The sequence below is a fragment of the Oncorhynchus clarkii genome, chromosome 26, assembly GCF_045791955.1.
Source record: "Oncorhynchus clarkii lewisi isolate Uvic-CL-2024 chromosome 26, UVic_Ocla_1.0, whole genome shotgun sequence".
NCBI classification, from domain to species: Eukaryota; Metazoa; Chordata; class Actinopteri; order Salmoniformes; family Salmonidae; genus Oncorhynchus; species Oncorhynchus clarkii.
Window position 1 is genome coordinate 32,542,802 of NC_092172.1, and position 26,239 is coordinate 32,569,040.

General features: G+C 41.1%; 1 protein-coding gene across 3 annotated transcripts in view; it reads left to right on the forward strand.

The window, feature by feature from the left end:
- Positions 1–864: 864 nt before the first annotated feature.
- LOC139385147 (CREB regulated transcription coactivator 3) overlaps positions 865–26,239 on the forward strand; it is an 85,849-nt gene continuing 60,474 nt past the window's right edge. For 2 of the 3 annotated variants that reach the window (XM_071130227.1, XM_071130229.1), the window contains exons 1-2: positions 865–2,122; positions 22,602–22,712. In XM_071130227.1, coding sequence (XP_070986328.1) covers positions 1,991–2,122; positions 22,602–22,712 — 243 coding nt within the window. In that variant the 5' untranslated portion in view covers positions 865–1,990. The remainder of the gene's footprint in view (positions 2,123–22,601; positions 22,713–26,239) is intronic. The other variant, XM_071130228.1, reaches the window with a different exon arrangement.

Here is a 26,239-nt window from a genome sequence, read left to right on the forward strand (position 1 = left end):
TGCCAGATTTTCATACAAATATTTAAAAAATCTGCATAAAGAAAATCTGGCGCCTTGTGGATAAAAATCAGTGTGATGACGTAGTGCACACATGCACTTTTTCGCTTAAGTTTTCATGTCCTGAATAAAAATCAAGTTCATTGCGTTTTCCAGTCCATTTTCAACTCTACCATTAGTTTTGTCACAAAAACTGTGCTCTTGGCACATGTGCTAAAGCCAACAGCTCACTGTTACATTGCGGGTAGGCTAGTCTACATGATAAGATTATGGATAAGAGCAAGAATATTTGTATTTGTCAAATGGCAGTTAAGCATCGATCATCATGTCTCCAGAATTAGACCCTCGATATTTAGTGGAAAGAAGCATCAAGCTCATCATTGTGCACTTTCACCATGCTGTGAAGTTCATAACTTATTTCATCTGTAGTCGAATCAACTACATGGTTTCCTGAGTCGTAGTGGGAGGACCTCACACCATATCCAAGTTTACTTCAATATGACGGTTATTATATCAATATTTGCACATAAAGGTGCTTGACCGACATTTCTTGCATCATTTATTTTATCGAAACAAAAAGATCCCACCATGTCGAACAAACAATTTATCTGTTGGCTTTTATAAAATTGTACCAAAACCTCTGTTTCTATCACAGCTGTCTTGACTTTGTATTTATACTGTATGACTTAACTCGCATAAAAACTGGATGGAAACTTGTTATTGGCTGCAGTGAAAAGTATTCCGTTGAAGTGTTTCTATGCTACAATATTCAGTTGGATAATGCGGCCAGGTACACATCCCCTTTATAGAGTTCTTCATTGTCCTCCTGTGGACATAACCGGTAAGGTTGTTTTACAGTTTCAAGCATTTTTATTTATTTATATATGGCAGGATCAGTGGGAAAGGGATCTCACCAACGAGAGCCGACAAAACTATGGAGCGATATGCAACAGGAGATAAGACGAGAAGAAGCTCGACTTTACCGCATGGATTTGAATGTTTACATGCTAACTAAATATAGCCTGTAAAAAATAGTTGTAGCTGTTACAGTCGACCTGCCTGCCTAATCAGAGGACCAGAATCGAAAGCAATGTTTTTGAGATCGAGAGAGTGGATTATGTTACATGCTGATTTGGATAACGCTCGCGCTGCTACTGCAAGATCTTTCCGACACTTGTTGAAATTACATTTCGAAATCTTCTCCACAAGGGAAAGTATTCGCTAATGAAAACATTGCTAACAACTATATTTGGGCAACGTTAGCAAATATTGTTTTAGTTTACAAATCTTCAGCCAACGTAAGTTGCGCTTCTCTTCTGCTGTTCGTGTCGCGTTACGCGGTAGCTACTGTACGAGCTTGCTGCGTAGCTGTAATTTTTATCGAACATTTTTATACACTGCATAAAATGACAGTTTTGATAGCTTTGAAGAGGTTGAAGTACTTATTATTTGTTATTTAGCTACGCGTGTTGCCTCAATTGACAATGCATTGCTGGATACGTCCTCAAATAACGTTACTATTTTAAGCTAAATTGTTAATGAAGAAAATGGAAGTGACAGGTAGCTAGCTAGCACTGGCACTCTCTCACGCTAGCTAGTTAACATAACTAGCTACTGATTGAGTTTCAAACAAGTTGTTGGCTTATTAGTTTAGCTAACTATTTACAAATGTAAATATTTTCCCATGTATTGACAATACGTTGGGATGTATAGAACTCAATAACTTCGGTAAGCGTTACCTGCTGGCACCGTAAACACATATTTTGGAATTTGTTTACAAACACTTGTCAGCTGAACTGTTCACTATTGTTAACTTATGTGGCTATCAAGCTAACGTTAGCTAGCACCGAAAATTTGCCAACGCGACGATTTGAAGCAGCACTGATGGATTCGCTAAAAGTGGACTGACAATCAAAACCACACTCTATATTTGTGCCCCAAGCACTCTCTTTACATTTTTTAAGTACAATTTTGAAACTGTGCGGCCCACACCATGTCCGGATCCCCGGGCTCGGGTGGCTCAAACCCCAGGAAGTTCAGCGAAAAGATAGCGCTGCACAACCAGAAACAAGCAGAGGAGACGCTGGCCTTCGATCAGCTTATGACAGATCTCACTGTCTCAAGGGTAAGCAGATCCCTGTCTATAAATATCGAATTATTAAGTGTGATTTATTTGTGCATGAGTGGTCTCAAAGCTAGATAGGAATGCCATGTTTAGTTTGATCAAGGAAGTTGGTCAGGCAAGCCAGCAGGGTGTGAATGCTCTCTGCTGTCAAGCAGCGGGGCACCTGTCAAACTTGTGTCACAATTCATTGAGGTTATGGTTAGGCAGGTTACTTCGAAATAAGGCTAGCTGTTTAACAAAATAACCATATGGCTATTGTTTACTATGTAACTACAATGACTGTAGTTAACAATACGTTGTTTAATACTTACAATGATAATCCTTAAATCAAAGTTAAATTCATCAGGGTTGTTTGGAAATATATTTAGCCTAAACAGGGGGCTATCAATCGATGGGTGATTTAGTGGCTGACAGTTCACACTCACTAATTAGACAGGTCAGCATTGATTACTGCCGTGTGTGATGTGAACAGAAACACCACCAGTAAACATGCTTTCTGCACCACCCACTCTTGCACTCCTCAGCCTATTTTTGAATGAAATGATTGGTTAATAACCAGCCAGCTGCTGCATATTCTTCTGAGTCATCATTAACAGCAATGTGTTGTTGTCATATGATGTATAGATGGCAATTGTAATGGCGCCTCTAATTTTGCCTACACAATAAACTGTCTTAACTACATTCCCCTGTAATCATCCATTTGAATATACACATATACACTCGAGAAGTGAGATCTTCGGGCCTGCCTTTTCTGCACTGAATGGGACCTAAACTGCAAATGATGTGCCGATCTCATCCATTTAACTGTTTATTAAATGTACATTTTAGTAATTTAGCAGACGCTCTTATCTAAAGCAACTTGCAGCTACTAATGTTAATGTAGCTAGGGTAACATTGAATTGGGCAGTCCTTTACATTTGTGGGGACAATTGCATTCTAAAACACCCAAGCCCAGTTTACTGTGTTAGGCTGCATCAAGGTCTCAAATCAATCCCCTCTATTGTGAACGAGCAACTCTCACATTGCTTTACAGTGGGACATACACACAGTCATGCTTCTCTTATCTTCAATTGAGCCCTCGAGGGCTTTATCTCCTGCATGTATCTTAATGGAGTAAAAAGGCAGAGTTATTGGGGGCGTTGGGTGACTCATGCCTGGTTTTGCTCAGTGTTGGTAGCCTGCAACCGTTGGATTTTGGCAGGTTGAATATAAAGATGACAATGGCATCCTTGTATTGGGGACTTATTTGTTGAGGAATGTAACTGTTTTTCTGGGTGATTTGTGAGGTTTTAATTGCACTTCCCAAGACTGTGTTTTAATGTGTGTGTAAAATAAAATGAATGGCCAAAGCTTGCTGGGAACCATGTGTAGACATACCAGCCCCGCCTCATCTGCTAACTACTCATAACAAGTTCACCATGTGTAGACATACCAGCCCCGCCTCATCTGCTAACTACTCATAACAAGTTCACCATGTATAGACATACCAGCCCCGCCTCATCTGCTAACTACTCATAACAAGTTCACCATGTGTAGACATACCAGCCCCGCCTCATCTGCTAACTACTCATAACAAGTTCACCATGTGTATCCAGCTAGATGGGAAGGAAACTTCTTGTGTGTCTGATTCATTTGAAATGTACCAGCTTTGCATCCAATGTCATGTTTTTCTTGTTGCCGACTACTTGAGACTATTTTAATACCAAACAACTAGCACCACAGCTGCTATGTAGGGACACTCTTAGGGACTTAGTCATTCTTCTCACAACTCCGCACAGATGGAATCTACAAGGGTAGCATTTCTTACAGTTGCTACATTCATTTTAGACTTTAATGATGTGTATTAGGGCTGCACGATATGGTAGAAATCGAATAGTGATTTACATTTTTTTAATGTAGTTCTTTACCAAATATTGTGATTTGACGAAGGTCATAACTCTTGGTATAACTTTTGGAATCCTAGAAATAAAATGACTTTTATATTAAGAAGCCGAGTGGAAAGCAGAATCGTTTGTTTTAGAATAGAGGATGACCGATTTATGATTTGTCAACGCCGATACCGATTTATTGGAGGACCAAAAAAAGCAGATTTTCTTAAAATATTTTTTACATTTTTATATATACATTTTATTTATTTGTAATAATGACAATTACAACAATACTGAATGAACAATGCACACCTATTTTAACTTAATATAATACATAAATAAAATCTATTTAGTCTCAATAATAATAAATAAATAATGGAACATGCTCAATTTGGTTTAAATAATGCAAAAACACAGTGTTGGAGAAGAAGGTAAAAGTGCAATATGTGCCACGTAAAAAATAAATAAATAAAAACAACAAAAAAAAGCTAACGTTTAAGTTCCTTGCTCAGAACATATGAAAGCTGGTGGTTCAATGTTCCCAGTTCTTCAATATTCCCAGTTAAGAAGTTTTAGGTTGTCATTATTATTGGAATTATGACTCGTCGACTATTTCTCTCTCTACCATTTGTATTTCATATACCTTTTGGCTATTGGATGTTCTAATAGGCACTTTAGTATTGTCCGCCTAATCTCAAGAGTTGATAGGCTCGAAGTCATAAACAGCGCTGTGAGTCAAGCATTGCTAAGAGCTGCTGGCAAACACAGTAAAGTTTGAATGCTTACGAGCTTGCTGCTGCCTACCACCGCTCAGTCAGTCTGCTCTATCAAATATCGAATCATAGACTTAATTCTAATATAATAAACACAGAAATACGAGCCTTTGGTCATTAATATGGTCAAACCAAGAAACTAATTCCGAAATCAAAACATTTATTCTTTCAGTGAAATACAGAACTGTTCCATATTTTATTGAACGGGTGGCAACCCTAAGTCTAAATATATGCTGTTACATTGCACAAACTTCAATGTTATGTCATAATTCTGGAAAATTAGTTCACAACAAGACAGTCAGCCCAAACTGTTGCATATACCTTGACACTGCGTGCAATAAATGCAAGAGAAGTGACACAATTTCCCTAGTTAATCTTGCCTTCATGAATTTCTTTTAACTAAACATGCAGGTTTAAAAAATATATATACTTTTGTGTATTGATTTTAAGAAAGGCATTGATGTTTATGGTTAGGTACATTTGTGCAATGATTGTGCTTTATTCGCAAATGTGCTTTTGTTAAATCATCCCCCGTTTGGCGAAGTAGACTGTGATTCAATGATAAATTAACAGGCACCGCATTGATTATATGCAATGCAGGACAAGCTAGATAACTACATATGGTTGATGATATTACTAGGTTAACTAGTGATTATGTGAAGATTGATTTTTTAATTTTTTTTATAAGATACGTTTAATGCTAGCTAGCAACATACCTTGGCTCCTTGCTGCACTCGCGTAACAGGTGGTCAGCCTGCCACTCAGTTTCCTCATGGATTGCAATGTAATCGGCCATAATCGGGGTCCAATAATGCCGATTACCAATTGTTATGCAAACTTGAAATCGGCCTTAATTAATCGGTCGACCTCTAGTTAGGTCAAATGCAGTCAACCGATTGTTCCAAACAGAACAGCAAGCAAACTTATAGTGAATCTAACAGCGAGGACGAGGAACTGTGCCAGTTAAGTGACAGAGGCGGCTCAAGGTCCCCAGTGTATGGCGCGTGAAGTCATTTAGCTCTGCTGGTTGGCTACTCCATAGCAACCTAGCGGTGCCAAAATCCCTGGTCTGCCCTAGAAAGCCTATGTCAATTACGATCGTCAGAACGGCCAAACCAGAAGAATTTAGGTGCCTGTTTTTGAGCTCTAAAATGTGTTTTATTTTGATCAAGTCCCAATGGTGAATTGTTATAAAGTTCGCTACAAATCAAGATATTTTAATTAAACAGTGATCCATTCTGACTACTACATTTGTTGTCACACAGGACCACGTGCTGACAGACAATCACGGGCCGGCAGGCTACGAGGATGCTCGTGCCCCCATGCACGTGTCTCTCAGGCAGGATGAAAATGACTACATCGACCATAATCCTTTGCTAGTTACGGTCACTTTCACCTAATTTTTTTTTGTTTTTTTGGGTGTCATTAAGAATTAAGGCACTTTCCAGCTTAATGGGCTGTCGGGAGTTTCCATAGCGCTGACGTCATCCACTTATTCCTATCACCAACTACTGGTTTTAATGTCTATGGGAGGCACTTGGTGTGTGTGTGGGATGCAGCTGCAAGAGGAGAAAAAAAATTGAGTAAACTATAGCAAATGTTACAAGTGGCTGAGATGTTTCAGAATATTGCATGCGATATAAGTCTCTTGTGATGTGGATATTGCACATGTCAATATTGCGATTTTGATGTGATCTACACACAATACCCTGACGACAAAGAAAAAATGTTGCTAGTTTATAAAAAATAAATAAAATAAAAAACATATTTACATAAGTATTCAGACCCCTTACTCAGTACTTTGTAAACGCTGCCAAAGGTGCTTCAAGTCTTCTTGGGATAACGCTACAAGCTTGGCAGACATCTATTTTTGGGAGTTTCTCCTGTTCTTTTCTGCAGATCCTCTCAAGCTCTGCCAGGTTGGATGGGGAGCATCGCAGCACAGCTATTTTCAGGTCTCTCCAGAGATGTTTGATTGGGTTGAAGTCGGTGCTCTTGCTGGGCCACTCAAGGACATTGAGACTTTTCCTGAAGCCACTCCTGTGTTGTCTTGTTGGAAGGTGAACCTTAGCCACAGTCGGATAATCTGCTACAGAACGCTCAGGACTTCAAGGATCTTTCTGTACTTTGCTCCGTTCATCTTACCCTCAATCCTGACTAATCTCCCAGTCCCTGCCGCTGAAAAACTTCCCCACAGCATGATGCTGCCACCACCATGCTTCACCGTAGGGATGGTGCCAGGCTTCTTCTACCTGAATGCCAAGCATAACATCTGATCTTGGTTTCATCAGACCAGAAAATCTTGTTTCTCATGGTATGAGAATCCTATAGTTACCTTTTAGGAAAGCCCGCTTGGCGTTTATCTTGTGCCTTTTTATTGAGGAGTGGCTTCTGTCTGGCCACTCTACCATAAAGGCCTGATTGGTGGAGTGCTGCAGAAATGGTTGTCCTTCTGGAAGGTTCTCCCATCTCCAAAGAGGAACTCCAGAGCAACCATAAGGCTCTTGGTCACCTCCCTGATCAAGGCCCTTCTCTCCTGATTGCTCCGCTCTAGGAAGAGTGGTGGTGGTTACAGACTTCTTCCATTTTAAGAATGATGGAGGCCACTGTGTTCTTGGGGAACTTCAATACTGCAGAAAGTTTTTGGTACCCTTCCCCAGATCTGTGCCTCGACACAATCCGTTCTCTGAGCACTACGGACAATTCCTTCGACCTCATGGCTTGGTTTTTACTCTGACATGCACTGTCCACTGTGGGACCGTATATAGGCAGGTGTGTGCTTTTTCAAGCCATGTCCAATCAATTGAATTTAGAACAGGTGGACTCCCAAGTTGTAGAAACATCGCAAGGATGATCAATGGAAACAGGAAGCACCTGAGCTCAATTTTGAGTCTCAAAGCAAAGGGTCTGAATAGTTAGGTTATTTCAGTGTTTTATTTTTAATACATTTGAAAAAATGTCTAAACTGTTTTCACTTCATTATGGGCTATTGTGTGTAGATTGATTGATTTGAATTACATCCTTTATTATACAATGGATTTAACCAAGGGCTTGAACTTGGCTTAGCCAGGTCATTCTCCAACAAATATCTCACCTCATCCCTCATTATCTTCCTCTTGGAAGCGTTGATACGATATGGGTGTTGCTTGATAGGTGTAGCATTTCCAACATTAATGTCATGTTCCAACACATTTGTGCGAGTAGGAACGTCATTAAAGAGACATGGAAAACTGTGTAGTAGCCTCACAATATCATTAGCCTGTCCATCCGTTAAATGAACCAGACCTGACTGGATAGACAGCAGCATTTCTGAGTTGGGCAATCTAACACACTGCTGCTGAGTATTGCGCAACTCCAAGCCATCAACATCATCAATATGACAGTCCACTATCATCGCAGTAGTAGCAGAGGAGACAGCAGTACCTTCCTCTGTTTTTGAACTATCTAACTGTGTGATGGGTCGGGTGTGGTATGCTTTCAACATGTTAATGTGACACACACGAGATTGGCGTTTTCTATCAGGAGTTTGAAGCACATAGTCAGTTTCACTTATTTTCTTTTCAATTAAATAAGGACCAGAGAAACGAGCTGACAGTGAAGATCCTGGAACAGGTAATAACACCAGTACTTGGTCACCTGGCTGTAGTGGACGAGAAACAGCCTCTTTATCATAGTGTCTTTTCATGCTCCTCTGTGAGGAAGACAGAGCTTCCTTTGCAAGAGCACAAGCTTGGTGTAGGCGCTCACGAAAGCGACTAACATAGTCCAACACATTCTCATCTCTGGTACACAACTCTTGGGACAAGAACTGTTCTTTAAGGACTTTCATTGGTCCTCTTACTGTGTGACCAAACACTAGTTCAGCCGGGCTGAAACCTAGGGACTCCTGCACAGTTTCACGAGCAGCAAACAAAACTAGAGGAACTCCCTCATCCCAATCTTTCTCAGATTCCAAACAATATTTACGTAGCATAGACTTCAGTGTCTGATGCCATCTTTCAAGCGCACCCTGAGACTCTGGGTGATAGGCGCTTGATACACGGTGCGTAATTGATAAGGATTTCAACACCTGCTTGAAGAGCTTGGATAGGAAATTGGTACCTTGATCGCTTTGTACCACCTTAGGTAACCCGAATGTCGTGAAGAATTTTATTAAGGCTTTACTCACTATCGGAGCTGTAATCCTTCTCAGAGGAATAGCCTCGGGGTATCTTGTAGCCATACACATTATCGTTAACAAAAACTGGTTACCCGATTTTGTCTTCGGTAACGGTCCGACACAATCAACCACCACATGCTCAAATGGTTCACCTATGACAGGTATAGGACAAAGAGGAGCAGGAGGAATAACCTGATTTGGTTTTCCTGTTATCTGACAGGTGTGGCATGTCCGACAGAACTGAGCCACATCTTGTTTTAAACCTGGCCAAAAGAAATGTCGAAGGATCCGATCATACGTCTTTGTAATTCCTAAATGACCAGACCACTGGTGATCATGAGCAAGCGATAACACATTTTGTCGAAAGGCTGTAGGAATCACTATTTGGTAAACAGCATTCCAATCTCCACCCGCGTCAACATGGGATTTCCATTTACGCATGAGGAGATTACCATCAATGAAGTAAGCCACGTTCTTCTTCTTCACTTCTTCCAATGAGACAACACTAGAAAAACATTTAGCAAGTTTGTCGTCAACCTTTTGGTTAGCAATCAGCTGCTCACGAGTGACTGGTAACTGTATTGCATCAGCAATAAGTTCAACGTTCTTTGATTCTTTCCTGGGCTGTTTGTCAGAGGTGATCAGCTTCTCAGAGGTATCACACAATCCATCCTCTTGATCATCCTCTTTGAACAGAACAGTGTTCGACAAATCTATCACGTCACCCTCTTGTAGTGCCTGAGCACGAGTGACAGCACAAGCGGGGAACACATGTGGATAACTCTGTGCCAACTCATTCGAGAGAGAGTGGTCACTTTTATCCAATACTTCCAATACGGGTACTACCTTTCCTCCGGCAATATCGTTACCCAGTATAAAGGTCACACCTTTCACTGGCAACATAGGACGTACCCCCACTCTGAATATTCCACTGATTAACTCAGAGTGTACTTTCACAAAGTGCAACGGCACTGGGACAAAACCCATTTCAATACCCTGCACTAACACACTGGAACCACAGTATGTATCGTCAGATAAGGGCAACACATCAGACAATATAAACGACTGCGCCGCACCAGTATCTCTAAGGATTTTAACCGGACGCTGAGACGCTTCGTCATTCTCTAGGGACACAAACCCCTCGAAAATGAATGGTTCATAACTGCGGTCGGGGACTGGGTCTTTCAAACTACAGTTACCCTGAGGCACCTGTTTTGTTGCAGACCTCACAACCGTACGAATTAGACCAACACCTGTTGGCGGCTTGGCACGAAGAGGCATCCCTTGTTTGCGTTTAAGCAGGAAGCAATCATTAATCATATGTCCCACTTTATGACAATAGAAACAGGAACGCTCATTCTTCTGGCGTGCTTGATATACTACTGCGGGCCGACTAGGGCTAAAGGTAGGAAACTCAGTGGTTCTACTCTCAGTTTGAGCCGAAAACACACTCTTGTGCGTCAACACAAACTCGTCTGCCAACACAGACGCTTCTGCCAGGGAGGATACTTTCTGTTCGTTTAGGTAAACTACAATGCGTTCGGGTAAGCAATTTTTAAACTCTTCCAACAAGATTAACTCCCGGAGAGAGTTGAAATCAGTTACCTTACTAGCAGCATGCCATTTATCAAACAGATTTCCCTTGTCTCTAGCAAATTCCACATAAGTCTTACTAGAAAACTTTCTATGAGACCTAAATCTCTGTCGGTATGCCTCAGGCACAAGCTCATAGGCACGAAGAACAGTAGCTTTGACCACTTCATAATTCAAACTGTCCTCCAGAGGTAGCGCTGACAAAACCTCTTGGGCTTTACCAGTTAATTTACACTGAAGTAATAGGCACCATACCTCTTCAGGCCACTTCAATGCTACGGCTATACGCTCAAATACACAAAAATAGGAGTCAACCTCCGACTCTCTGAACAAAGGTACTAAGGCTATCTGCCTACTAATGTCAAACGTGTTTGAGGACACAGCAGGTGAGGACGGCTCACAAACAGGCACAGTAGGAACGAAGGCTAGCCTCGCTGTCTCTGCCTCCAGTTCCATCTGGCGCATTTTAAACGTCATCTGCCGCTGTTCTCTTTCTGCCTCAATTTTACACATCATCTGCCGTTGTTCTCTTTCTGCCTCAATTTTACACATCTCCAACTGGAGAGTCTCTCGCCTAATTTGGGCTCTCTCTTCCACCTCTAGTTGGAACTGTGCTAAACGGACATCCCTTCTGGCATCACCGTTTGACAGTGGGGAGAGTGGATCAAAATGGGACAATGTGGCTGGTGTTTTAGCCTCGCCCTCATTATCAGACACCAATGGGCTTACAGGAGCAGCAACATCCCCTACAGGGTTAGTATGCTCAGGCAGCGGTAACACAAGCACCTGCTCTTCCAACAATACATTTAATACTAGCTGTTTAACCTCCGCCTTAACTACACTCTGCGGAATCGATACCGAATAATGGTCAGCCAAGGTCACTAAATCAACTCTACGACATTTATCAAAAACCTCCCACGAAGGATTATCCAAAAAGGACTTCAAATCAAAAGTAGCCATCTTACACTACTTCACAAGAGCCAACGAAAATAGCAAACACTAATGCTACTTCAGCTATGACGTTCAACACTGAACTATACCACTACAACAATCTACATGAGCGGCATGGGTGTCAGTAAAGACAAATCCCGGATGAGCCCCCACTTATGTTACGAATCCCTTTTTGGCCCGACAGTCTAGGGGGGATGGTAGTGAGACGCGTAACATAACTCATGTAAATTATAATTGTGACAAAGTAAAAGTGTGAACGTAATAACCAGGACAACTGAAATAATACCGTCAAACTCAGGGTTTATTTATAAACACACGGTAATGGGGGGAAGCAGGAAAAGGGGCTGAGCTGGACCCAAGGAAAGAAACAAATCTGCAAAAACACCCCTAAGCTAGACTAGCCTATTTCAACAACAGCTAACTAACTAACCAAAAATACAGTGGGTGGTCCACCCAGTTCTAACTAGTGTTTTTAACAAAGTTTACCTACGGGTAGTGTATGCCCATGGGCGACTTGTCTTGGTTTCCCCTTTTCCCACCAGCAAACACCATAAGCAAAAACAATACTCACAGGAGATGACAAAGTGATATGGAGGTGCTCAAACAAAAGAGAGGTTAATACGCAAAGAGAGAGATCTACATACATGGCATTTACAAAGAGATTGAGCTACTGAAATCTATAAAGAATAGAGATCTACCAACATGGCATTACAAAGAGATTGAGCTCTCCTGAAATCTACCAAGAACAGCTATCTACCAACATGGCATTACAAAGATTGAGCTACTGAAATCTATCAAGAGCAGAGATCTACCAACATGGCATTACAAAAAGATTGAGCTCTTGAACAAACAAATGATGGGGTTTTTAAACCATGGGGAAGGAACTGTGATAGGGTAGGAAACAGGAGGAGGTGTGTCTTCTGATTGATGGGTTGATTGTTGACTGATTGGGGAGTAATGATTTTCACCTGTGAGGGGAGAAGGAGAGAAAAGAAACACACAGGATACACACAGACACAGGATACCTGTATCCGTAACAGTAACAATGTGGAAAAGTGAAGGGGTCTGAATACTTTCCCAATGCGCTGTATATACAAACATATAAACGCAACAACAATTTTACTTAGTTACAGTTCATGTAAGGAAATCAGTCAATTGAAATAAATGAATTAGCCCCTAATCTATGGATTTCACATGACTGAGCAGGGGCGCAGCCATGGGTGGGCCTGGGAGGTCATAGGCCCACCCACTTGGGAGCCAGGCCCAGCCAATAGTAATTTGTTTTTCCCTACAAAAAAGGGCTTTATTACAGACAGGAAATACTCCTGTTTCATCAGCTGTGACGGTGGTTGGTCTCAGATGATCCCACAGGGGAAGAAGCCGAATGCGGAGGTCCTGAGATGGCGTGGTTACACATGGTCTGCAGTTGAGTCCAGTTGAACGTACTGCCAAATTCTCTAAAACAATGTTGGAGGAGGTGACTTATGGTAGAGAAATTAACAGGTGGATGGATAACCTTGGCAAAGGAGAAATGCTCATTGATGGTGACAAATCAACAACCTAAAACTGTCCCAAACACAGGATTAAAACAAGCTTATATTTTGGGTTCTGATTGGGTACGACAGTTGAACTCCGCTCATGAAGCATATATTCTTCAAGATGTATGTATGTATGTATGTACTGCACAAAATTATAAACTCATGTAAAATGTTGGTTTCATGAGTTGAAATAGAAGATCCCAGAAATGTACCATACGCATATAATGCTTATTTCTCGCCAATTTTGTGCCGAAATTTGTTTATATCCCTACTAGTGACTAGGCTAAACCAATGCTTCTATGGACGTCTAACAGGCTTGTTGTCTGTGACCTGTTAAACATTATTCCTAATGTCCATATTGACCTACTTCTTCAGATGTGGAGAATATCAATAACATCTCATTCATTCCCCCTTCTCTCCTCTTCCACCCTTCAGCTACATTTATCCTGTACTGTGGATTGGGAGCTGACAACGGTTGCATTCATTAGGTACCAAACAGGAGAGAACTGAGTTAAACAGGAAGGTATTAACTGCACTTGTCAAAATAAACGCTTTGTCATTTTCTGTTGAAAAGCATTTCAAAATGTTTTGTTGTGCCCTAATGAACAAGGTCAAAGGTGGCTATTAAGAAAGCCCACCTCCACGCAATCACAAGCTGAATTGAAATCTCTTTATTTGATTAATTTTCTGCCTCCTGAAACATTAAGGCACTCGGTACACATGCACAGAGTCGTGAAAAATGACATGATCTCCTGGGAAAAAATATAAAGGTTCCATTCACATTATTTCCATACCATCACTTCACAATGTCTTCTTTTATGAGAGGCCAGAGTTTGAAATGGCCAGTTAAAGGAGATGTGGTTTGGAGGCTACTCCGAGTGATGTTGCCTGTAAGGTATGAACTGTTGATGACCCGTGAGAGACCGAGGCCCAGTGAGTGGGTTGCAGTTGTCGGAGTCCATGAGACGCTGCCAGAAAACGGCTGTAATTAAAACTCACTGTTTCAACATTCACAACAGGCCACTACAGGCTGAGTTGAAAGTGCTCGAGTGGCTCTGTGTTTGGGTCTGTTTTAGGGCTGGGAATTGCCAGGGACCTCACAATACGATATTGTTGTGAAATGTTGGTGCCGATATGAATTACAATTCTATACAGTGAGCTCAAAGTATTGTGACTGGGGCATGTTTTATTATTTTTTTTTTTTGGTTCTACTCCAGCACTTCTATTCTTATTTACAATAAAAGTGACTCCAAAATTACACACTATATTATTTACTATTCATTTCTATTAGGCACAAAATAATCTGAAACACAACCAAAACAAACAGCAAACTCATCCAACTATTTTTTTTGTGACAAACTTGATCAAGTCATTGTGTGCTATGAATATGGGACCAGATTTAATACACATATAAGTGAATTTGTCACGATACTTTGTCACCTAAAATAGGGGGACTAAGACAAAATCCAATGTATTTGTCACATACACATGGTTAGCAGATGTTAATGCGACTGTAGCGAAATGCTTGTGCTTCTAGTTCCGACCATGCAGTAATATCCAACGAGTAATCTAACCTAACAATTTCACAACAACTACCTTTTACACACAAGTGTAAAGGAATGAATACGAATATGTACATAAAAATATATGAATGAGTGATGGTACAGAACGGCATAGGCAAGATACAGTAGATGGTATAGAGTACAGTATATACATATGAGATGAGTAATGTAGGGTATGTAAGCATTATAGGAAGTGGCTAGTGATAAATTATTACATCAATTTTTCCATTATTAAAGTGGCTGGAGTTGAGTCAGTATGTTGGCAGCAGCCACTCAATGTTAGTGATGGCTGTTTTAACAGTCCGATGGCCTTGAGAGAGAGCTGTTTTTTTAGTCTCTCGGTCCCAACTTTGATGCACCTGTACTGACCTCGCCTTCTGGATGATAGCGGGGTGAACAGGCAGTGGCTCGGGTGGTTGTTGTCCTTGATGATCTTTTTGGCCTTCCTGTGACATCGGGTGGTGTAGGTGTCCTGGAGGGCAGGTAGTTTGCCTCTGGTGATGCGTTGTGCAGACCTCACTACCATCTGGAGAGCCTTACGGTTATGGGCGGAGCAGTTGCCGTACCAGGCGGTGATGCCGACAGGATGCTCTCGATTGTGCATCTGTAAAAGTTTGAGTGTTTTTGGTGACAAGCCAAATTTCTTCAGCCTCCTGAGGTTGAAGAGGCGCTGCTGCGCCGCCTTCACCACGCTGTCTGTGTGGGTGGACCATTTCAGTTTGTCCCTGATGTTTACGCAGAGGAACTTAACTTTCCTCCTTCTCCACTACTGTCCCGTCAATGTAGATAGGCGGCTGCTCCCTCTGCTGTTTCCTGAAGTCCACAATCATCTCCTTTGTTTTGTTGATGTTGAGTGTGAGGTTATTTTCCTGACACCACACTCTGAGGGCCCTCACCTCCTCCCTGTAGGCCGTCTCGTCGTTGTTGGTAATCAAGCCTACCACTGTAGTGTCGTCTGCAAACTTGATGATTGAGTTGGAGGCGTTCATGGCCACGCAGTTGCGTGAAAAGGGAGTACAGGAGAGGGCTGAGAACGCACCATTGTGGGCACCCAGTGTTGAGGATCAGCGGGGTGGAGATGTTGTTACCTACCCTCACCACCTGGGAGGCGGCCCGTCAGGAAGTCCAGGACCCAGTTGCACAGGACGGGGTCGAGACCCAGGGTCTCGAGCTTAATGACGAGTTTGGAGGGTACTATGGTGTTAAATGCTGTGTACAAAAAGTGCTCTAATTTTTTTAATGATTCACCCGATATGGTGAAAATACCCTCAAATTAAAGATGAGTCTGCACTTTAACCTCATTTGTCATTTTATCATTTCAAATCCAAAGTACTAGAGTATAGAGCCAAAACTATTTAAATTTGATACTGTAACTTTATTGCAATTTGATGTTCCAAACATATTGCTCATGCAGAGGGATGAGAGACCCGTGAGAAAATAAGTTTTGATCAGTCATGGAATTAAGTGCTTAAAACAAATTGGCTCCCTTTTGTTAAAATATGGAGAACATGCTATGAAGGAAAAATGTTTTGGTGCAGGTACAGCCAACTAGTGCAAAAATCATATTGCGATATTGTCAAATAATATCCCAATATGTAAACTAGCGATTTTTTTAAATTTTATTTTGCACCTCACTAGTCTGTTTTCACCGGAGGGTAAACTGCTTTCCCACCACTGTGCATAGTAGACCTAGGCTATTTCACTGAATGCTCAAGGAGTTTGCCAGCTAATGTGGATAAATGCATAGGGTAGGCTTATACAGTTTCTACTGAAAGCAAAGTGTTCATGTGTCTTTATAAAGTTGTTGTTGCACACTCTCTTTAGGAAAGTAAACTAGCAAAGTGTCTTCCTGCTCTGTGAAAAAGGTCTACACCGGTGCTTCGTGGTCTGCAGATGCTTTCGGCTTCTCCTATGTTGTTCATCTGCAGTTTGTCGTATGAGTTGTTGTGGAAATCGCCTGGATTTCCTCTTAACCCGTGGGAATAATGTCACCGCAAGGTCTTTGACATTTTGTCCCTCTGTGTCATCTTTATGAATAGTATTATTGGATACTCTGAGGCGCTGGAATGTGTGTTCTGTTTATGATGGATGTATTTTTGGGTTGTCTTGTTGCATTATCCCGTCCTCCGGAACCCCATTCGTTAAGCACTGTTTTACCCAATTGGCTGGGAGTATTTAAAATAGTGCTGCATTTTGTCTTTGGTGGGACAATCTTGTGATAGGTAATTTTTTATATTAAGGTGTGGTCTATGCCAAGTTAGGCTATGACCATGTTAGGTAGGCTACCTATCTGGGAAGCTGGGGAAAACAGAGGGGGTATTGGCAATGAGATTGCTATGCATTAAGGGGAAATTCCCTCTCGAGTTGATCTTGAGGGGATGTTGGATTCAGAACAGAGATTGTGGTTTTTAAATGCTCAGTCCAACAGGGCTGGGCGATTTATATCAAATTGATTTCAATGTATGTTTAGTCCGACGTTCCAAATGCTTATATCGCAAGATTCAAGGTATAAAAAAAAATTCTCCCCAGTTTTTGACTGTCTTTTTGGTCTTGTCTCCTGTGCTGTGTTCACTGCACTTTCCCACTTCTACACAGACACCAAGACCCTCCCCCTGCCACTCAAAACAACAAAGACTAAAGAACACTTCTTCCTCACTGACAACAAGCAGTTTAAACTCTCTTTTTGCATTTGAGGTTTGGTCCTACAGAATCGGTCAAATGGCCACAGAAACGCTTAATTGAAAAATGTTCTAACGATACCCTTTTTATGTCTCAACTCCCAAAATGTAGAATAGAGCAGACCCTACTAAAATGTAGAATAGAGCAGACCCTACTAAAATGTAGAATAGAGCAGACCCTACTAAAATGTAGAATAGAGCAGACCCTACTAAAATGTAGAATAGAGCAGACCCTACTAAAATGTAGAATAGAGCAGACCCTACTAAAATGTAGAATAGAGCAGACCCTACTAAAATGTAGAATAGAGCAGACCCTACTAAAATGTAGAATAGAGCAGACCCTACTAAAATGTAGAATAGAGCAGACCCTACTAAAATGAGTCCCAGTAAACATGATTTTGTTGAATGTAATACCGCTAGCAGCATTTTAGCAACAGACTGTTATGTGCTAGCTGTCTGGTCTGTGTTTTTATAAATGTGCAGTGAGTATACAAATACAGATTTATATAAGACATTGGCAACTCCTTCTGATTCTTAGTAATAAGCATCTTATCCCGGTAGGCCACTTGATTTCAATATCTAAACAAAGTGAACAGAGTTCTTCAAACAGGTGGAGATGGACAGGAGGGTGTATTCATAACAGTTTAACTGTTCTACCATGTTAGCAAGCAAATACACCCAAGTTGGCTAGACTTGAAATATAAAGTTTAGGTGGCTACTCATTAGCACGTGATTGTTTGAGACCTGTGTTAATATTTTATGACTGCTACAAGAAGTTGGGCACTATTGCTGAAATGTGCATATTCTGGTGAAATGTCTAACAACATTGCATTTCATAGACAGACTTGAAAGCCAGATCAATGATTATTGCAAAAAAAATGCAGGTGAAACTTTTGATGAAATTGGGTCTTTATGGTTGTGGAAGTCATATATTTTTAGCCAAGGTATAATTTTACAAGCCGTGAATTCATTAGATTATTCCTGACTGTTTGAAATGGGGTGTTTTGACCTTAAATTGTGGAACAAAGCTTTATTTAGAGAAAGTCAAAATCTCTCTGTGTACAGTTGTGGGCAAAAGTTTTGAGAATGACAAAATATTAATTTTCACAAAGTCTGCTGCGTCAGTTTGTATGATGGCAATTTGCATATACTCCAGAATGTTATGAAGAGTGATCAGATGAATTGCAATTAATTGCAAAGTCCCTCTTTGCCATGCAAATGAACTGAATCCCCCAAAAGACATTTCCACTGCATGTCAGCCCTGCCACAAAAGGACATTTCAGTGATTTATCTCGTTAACACAAGTGAGTGTTGACGAGGACAAGGCTGGAGATCACTCTGTCATACTGATTGAGTTCGAATAACAGACTGGAAGCTTCAAAAGAAGGGTGGTGCTTGGAATCATTGTTCTTCCTCTGTCAACGATGGTTACCTGCAAGGAAACACGTGCCGTCATCATTGCTTTGCACAAAAAGGGCTTCATAGGCAAGGATATTGCTGCCAGTAAGATTGCACATAAATCAACCATTTATTGGATCATCAAGAACTACAAGGAGAGCGGTTCAATTGTTGTGAAGAAGGCTTCAGGGCGCCCAAGAAAGTCCAGCAAGCGCCAGGACCGTCTCCTAAAGTTGATTCAGCTGCGGGATCGGGGCACCACCAGTACAGAGCTTGAATGGCAGCAGGCAGGTGTGGCAGCAGGCATCTGCATGCACAGTGAGGCAAAGACTTTTGTAGGATGGCCTGGTGTCAAGAACGGCAGCAAAGAAGCCACTTCTCTCCAGGGAAAAACATCAGGGACAGACTGATATCCTGCAAAAGGTTCGGGGATTGGACTGCTGAGGACTGGGGTAAAGTCATTTTCTCTGATGAATCCCCTTTCCGATTGTTTGGGGCATCCGGAAAAAAGCTTGTCCGGAGAAGACAAGGTGAGCGCTACCATCAGTCCATGCCAACAGTAAAGCATCCTGAGACCATTCATGTGTGGGGTTGCTTCTCAGCCAAGGGAGTGGGCTCACTCTCAATTTTGCCTCAGAACACAGCCATGAATAAAGAATGGTACAAACACATCCTTCTAGAGCAACTTCTCCCAACCATCCAGGAACAGTTTGGTGATGAACAATGCCTTTTCCAGCATGATGGAACACCTTGCCATAAGGCAAAAGTGATAACTAAGTGGCTCAGGGAACAAAATATTGATATTTTGGGTCCATGGCCAGGAAACTCCCCAGACCTTAATCCCAGTGAGAACTTGTGGTCAAGCCTCGAGGCGGGAGGACAAACAAAACCCCACAAATTCTGACAAACTCCAAGCATTGATTATGGAAGAATGGGCTGCCAACAGTCAGGATGTGGCCCAGAAGTTAATTGACAGCATGCCAGGGCGGATTGCAGAGGTCTTGAAAGAGAAGGGTCAACACTGCAAATATTGACTCTTTGCATCAACTTCATGTAATTGTCAATAAAAGGCTTTGACACTTATGAAATGCTTGTAATTATACCTTAGTATTCCATAGTAACATCTGACAAAAATGTCTAAAGACACTGAAGCAGCGAACTTTGGAAATGTAATATTTGTCATTCTCAAAACTTTTGGCCACGACTGTATACACACAACTGGTCAAAAGTTTGGGGTCACTTAGAAATATCCTTGTTTTTGAAAGAAAAGCACTTTTTATCCATTTAAAATAACATAAAATTGATCAGAAATACAGCGTAGACTTAATGTTGTAAATTGTAGCTGGAAACGGCAGATTTTTTTATGGAATATCTACGTAGGCGGACAGAGGCCCATTGTCAGCAACCATCACTCCTGTGTTCCAATGGCACGTTGTGTTAGTTAATCCAAGTTGATCATTTTAAAAGGCTAATTGATCATTAGAAAATCCTTTTGCAATTATGTTAGAACAGCTGAAAACTGTTCTGATTAAAGAAGCAATAAAACTGCCCTTTAGACTAGTTGAGTATCTGGAGCATCAGCTTTTGTGGGTTCGATTACAGGCTCAAAATGGCCAGAAACAAACAACTTTCTTCTGTAACATTCCATGCCAGAAATTGCCAAGAAACTGAAGATCTCGGACAACGCTGTGTACTACTCCCTTCACAGAACAACGCAAACTGGCACTAACCAGAATAGAAAGAGTGGGAGGCCCCGGTGTCCAATTGAGAAAGAGGACAAGTACATTAGTGTGAGGTGTCCGAAACGGACATCTCACAAGTCCTCAACTGGCAGCTTCATTTAAATAGTACCCTCAACAGCAGTCTCAATGTCAACAGTGAAGAGGTGACTCCCGGATGCTGGCCTTCTAGGCAGAGTTCCTCTGTCCAGTGTCTGTGGTATTTTGCCCATGTTAATCTTTTATTTTTATTGGCCCGTCTGAGGTATGGCTTTTTCTTTGCAACTCTGCCAGAAGGACAGCATCCGGGAGTTGCCTCTTCACTGTTGACGTTGAGACTGGTGTCCATCTGATTTTTAGCCATATCGCTCAGCCTTAGTCCAACATCAGTGGTGTTCTCTCTTACTTTGTAGACAGACATGGGCTCATCTTACACCTGCAAGATGTTGCCGGCTTGTCAGACACACCGAGAGAGAACAGCTTTCCCTGGAGCTCGAGCCACGTGTTCAATTTGAATGACATTTAATCACAACAAGAGCTAAAGGTCTCCTGAATGTCCCTGAAGCTGTATAGTGTTAAATTAAACCTAGTTTAGCTCCTTGTCAACTATTTTACTGTCCTCTCTTCTCTGAGTTCCTCTTCTGTGTAAACCCATTGAGTGCATCAAATGAGGTCAGTCTTTGAGATTCAAATTTTGTCCTTTGGTTAGTGTGAGGAAGAAATGCCCCACGGATTTGCCTTTTCCTGATCAGAATTGATAATTGGAACTGTTTACCTTAGCCGAACAAACCATGCTCTGTGTGGTCCCTGAGTTGGTCCTGTGTTGGAGGAGCACAGGGTCTGTATCCACAAAGTGTCTCAGAGTAAGTGCGCTGCTCTAGGATCTGTCCATATAGCCTACTGTTATTCATTATCAGCACGCCTACTCTGAGACACTATGGATAAGGGGCCCGGTGTGGAGACAGGCTGCTATACCAGACTCATGTCTATGAATTGGTGAATGGATAGGTTACAAAACGTTTGCTTCTGGGGGTTCACTTTAATGGACAGATGTATTCTCCAGAAACTAGACTACGTCATTGGACAGAAATGACACCTCCCCACACCCATGAGCAAAAGTGTAACCAAAGTATTGTTTGTCTAAAACCTAAGGATTTCTGTAATTTCATTAAAGAAGAAATTGATAGTATATAATGTATTTGAACCATACAGCCAACATTGAAGGTAATGTTTGATTTGAACCAATAAACTAAACCAGCAACACAACTTCCATTGTCTTATTTCTCTGATGTACAACTTTCTGTCACTCTTGCTGTCTTGTCCATATTTTGCCCGTATTATCCCCATGCTCCGCCCATGCAGCTGCTGTGTTGACTGGATGCAATTATAGCCCAGGGGTGACCATTGGCCAATCTTAGTAATGTAGGCAGGAGTAGGAGAGGAGTCGATGCTGGGCTGGAGCAAAATAAAGAGGAGGGCATGCTAAACAACTTTTCTTTTAGCACGGCTGTGCTGTGGTCATGGGTACAGGGCGGAGCAGAGTAAAAAAAGTTGTTTCGCACAACCTTGAGTGTACAGTAGCTTTTCTACAACGGGTTACCATTAAATTTTGAAATAAAAAAATAGGCTACTTTCATCCCTCAATAAAAATATAGGCGTAGTTCTGACACATCTATGGTTGCTAGCCAAGCGGGCTGGCCGTTGACTATCGGTTTGGTTGCCAGAGACGTGACACATACGTTCGTTGTTAATGTTCCGTTGCCATCCTGGCTGGCAACGCTCTTATCCCTTGCTAGCTAGATAAAACTACGGCTAACACAGTCAGCTCAAACAGTGCAGCTAGAATAACAGCAAAGTAGCTGCAATTGCATTTCTTTAAGATGTTTTGGATACATCCATAACAATGAGCTAATGATGTGTGATTTTTGCCCTTCATAGAAAATGTGCTTTCTTGTCAGGGCACTGTTCATAGGAGCTAGCCAACTACACAGCTAACGCAATTACTTCAAACTGAAGCTGGTAGGACAGCAAACTAGCTGCATGTCGTTTGGCCTGTTTCTGTACTTCTTTGTATATATCCATAAATATTATGCTGATTTCAACTGGTTGAGAAAAGATTGAACGTGTCAGGACGAGACTTTCTTTCGCAGGACCGCTATTGGACATCCCTCTAATAAATCCTGCTCCTCCTTCTCCTGTGGCTCCTTGGTTACTGACTGCCGTTTTGTTGTTGACCAACAGGTGCAGTTCCAGAAGATCCAACAGCTACGTCAGACCCAGACCAGGGCCCAGTACTATGGAGGCTCCCTGCCCAACGTCAACCAGATCGGCAACGCTAGCGCCGACTTCCAGGTGAGCCCCCCCCCCCCCAAACAATCGTGCTCTTTTAAAAAAAAATTTTTTTTTTTTTTTTTTTTAATGTTTTATATTCGGTGCCTTCAGAAAGTATTCATACCCCTTGATTTATTCCACATTTTGATGTTACAGCCTGAATTCAAAATTTATTAAATATGTTTTTATTCTCATTCATCTACACACAATGCCCCGTAATGACAAATTGAAAACATGTTTTTAGACATTTCTGCAAGTGTATTGAAAATAAATTCTGAAATTTCTCATTTCCATAAGTATTCACACCCTTGATTCAGTACTTTGTAGAAGCACCTTTTGTTGTGATAACAGCTGTGAGTCTTTCTGGGTAAGTCTCTAAGAGCTTTGCACACCTGGATTGTACAATATTAACCCCAACGTCTTCAAGCTGTCATTGTCATTGTCCTGATTACAAGTATTCCCATAACCATTGTTCCCTCTAAGTTGCGTGCGGGCACGCAGTACCCCCGAGACTCCATCGCAGCTCCCCAGTACTGCTGCGCAGAAGAAATATCAGCCCACGGAGAGAAGCACGAGGATTGAACTACATTTAACTTTCTAGAGATTTCCCCATTAGTTAACACCTATCAACCATTCCCTTTACTCTGGCAATTGTGCTTGTATCAATGCAATATTAGCCACTTTCAATGCAACATACCGAAACTAAACAAATAATGCAAAAGATTTTGTTGTCGGCAGAACGCATCGGAGTAGGATTGTATTACACAGGACTCCGCCCACAACCAAACAGCACTGCAGTAGGTCTATATGCAAATAGGCCATTGCCGTATATGGATCTGTGCCATTTACTTTGAACTGGACTCTGTTTACAGCTGTGGTCATGAGTAGATGCTATTGTGTTGAGATCAAAGTGAGAGCTGCATGTAGCCACATGTGCACTTTTAGTTCATATCCGTTGCTAGTTAGTGAGTTATTATGCCAGGTACAGATTAGAGGTCGACCGATTAATCGGAATGACCGATTTAATTAGTGCCGATTTTACATTTTTTAAAGTTTTCTTAACAATTGGTAATCGGTATTTTTGGGTGCCGATTTGCCTTTGAAAAAAATATGTGTGTGTATATATATATATATATATATATATATATATATATATATATATATATATACGTGTGTGTGTGTGTGTGTGTATACACACATACACACATATATATATATATATATATATATATATATATATATATATATATATATATATATATATACATACATACACGTGTGTGTGTGTATACACACATACACACATACATACATACATACATACATACATACATACATACATACATACATGCATACATACACCTTTTATTTAACTAGGCAAGTCAGTTATTAAGAACACATTCTTATTTTCAATGACGGCCTAGGAACGGTGGGTTAACTGCCTTGTTCAGAGGCAGAACGACAGATTTTCACCTTGTCAGCTCGGGGGATCCGCTCTTGCAACCTTACAGTTAACTAGTCCAATGCGATATAACGACCTGCCTCTCTCTCGTTGCACTCCACAAGGATAAGATAAGACAGTCTGTTATGCGAATGCAGTAAGCCAAGGTAAGTTGCTAGCTAGCATTAAACTTATCTTATAATAAACAATCAATCATAATCACTAGTTAACTACACATGGTTGATATTACTAGATATTATCTAGCGTGTTCCTGCGTTGCATATAAACTGACTGAGCATACAAGTATCTTAAGTATCTGACTGAGCGGTGGTAGGCAGAAGCAGGCGTGTAAACATTCATTCAAACAGCACCTTCGTGCGTTTTGCCAGCAGCTCTTCGTTGTGCGTCAAGCATTGCGCTTCGTTGTGCGTCAAGCAAGCCTATCAACTCCCGAGATGAGGCTGGTGTGACCGAAGTGAAATGGCTAACTAGAGGGACGGAAGCTATACTGTTACACTGGCAATACTAAAGTGCCTATAAGAACATCCAATAGTCAAAGGTTAATGAAATACAAATGGTATAGAGGGAAATAGTCCTATAATAACTACAACTCAAAACTTCTTACCTGGGAATATTGAAGACTCATGTTAAAAGGAACCACCAGCTTTCATGTGTTCTCATGTTCTGAGCAAGGAACTGAAACGTTAGCTTTCTTACATAGCACATATTGCACTTTTACTTTCTTCTCCAATACTTTTTTGCATTATTTAAACCAAATTGAACATGTTTCATTATTTACTTGAGGCTAAATTGATTTTATGGATGTATTATATTAAGTTAAAATAAGTGTTCATTCAGTATTGTTGTAATTGTCATTATTACAAATACATTTTTAAAAAATGGTCAGATTAATCGGTATCTTCTTTTTTGGTCCTCCAATAATCGGTATCGATATCGGCGTTGAAAAATCATAATCGGTACAGATCATTTGGAATCAGGAATAGGGGAGGAAAGACATCTTTGAAAAGCGAGTAGGTAAAGAGCTTATTTTTGTCTTAAAGGGGCAGTGTTGTATTTTGAGACATGCTTGAATAAGCTAAGTAGGCAGATGGTAGCATCATTTGTCTGATTCTCTGTAATAATGGTATGGGAATAATAATGTATTTTATTTTGTAAAGTGGTTTCTTCCATCAAACACAACAACATTGTCAGTCACCTCCTGGATAAACAGGTTAATGTCAAGCCCTGCATGTTTTCTTTCAATGTAGGCCTAACATTGGCTGCTACTTTAGGCTGAGTGATAGAATAGCTATTTCCATGTAAAAATGTTATGGGATGCATTATTAACTTCTCCATGCTCAAAGGGATATTCAATATCTGCTTTATTTGTACCCATCTACCAATAGATGCCTTTGACATTATGTGTAGGCCAGTGATGAGGGATGAGGGACCAGGAAGTGAACTCCGGTCTCTGGCATGGGGATAACATGTGGACTTGTTGGCTGTTACTGACCCGTCAGTAATTTAAATGTCAATATTGTACAAGTCTGCCAAGCTAGACTAAGTAGTAGGGTACAACAGTGTTATGGAACATTTGGATAGAACTGCTTTCCTGTCCGGTACAGTAAGGTCTAATGTCCATGTTGGACTTGACATTTCTAGCTGTTGCAGTGCGTTGCATCCTTCCGAATGCCACCAAGTCCAACTATTACACCATAACTGTAACTCTCACAGCTGCCAGGATTACAGTGCTACTATGATGGCAGTAGTATAGATGCATAGAAACAACTGAAGTTTTCACTGCTTGGTATGGACTTCAAGCTGACAGAGCATGGTCCCTTGCTGTAGCAGATAAAATTGCTAGATAATGAAAAACATTTTTGAAACTATTACTGTAGACTTAAAGGGGAAACTTCTGGATTTTGGCAATGAGGCCCCTTATCTACTTCCCCAGAGTCAGATGAACTCGTGGATACCATTTTTATGTTTCTGTGTCCAGTATGAAGGAAGTTGGTTGGTAGTTTTGCGAGCCAATGTTAACTAGTGTTACCCATAGCGCAATGACTGGAAGTCTATCTGCTAAACCTAGGCCTCCATTTGACGTGTT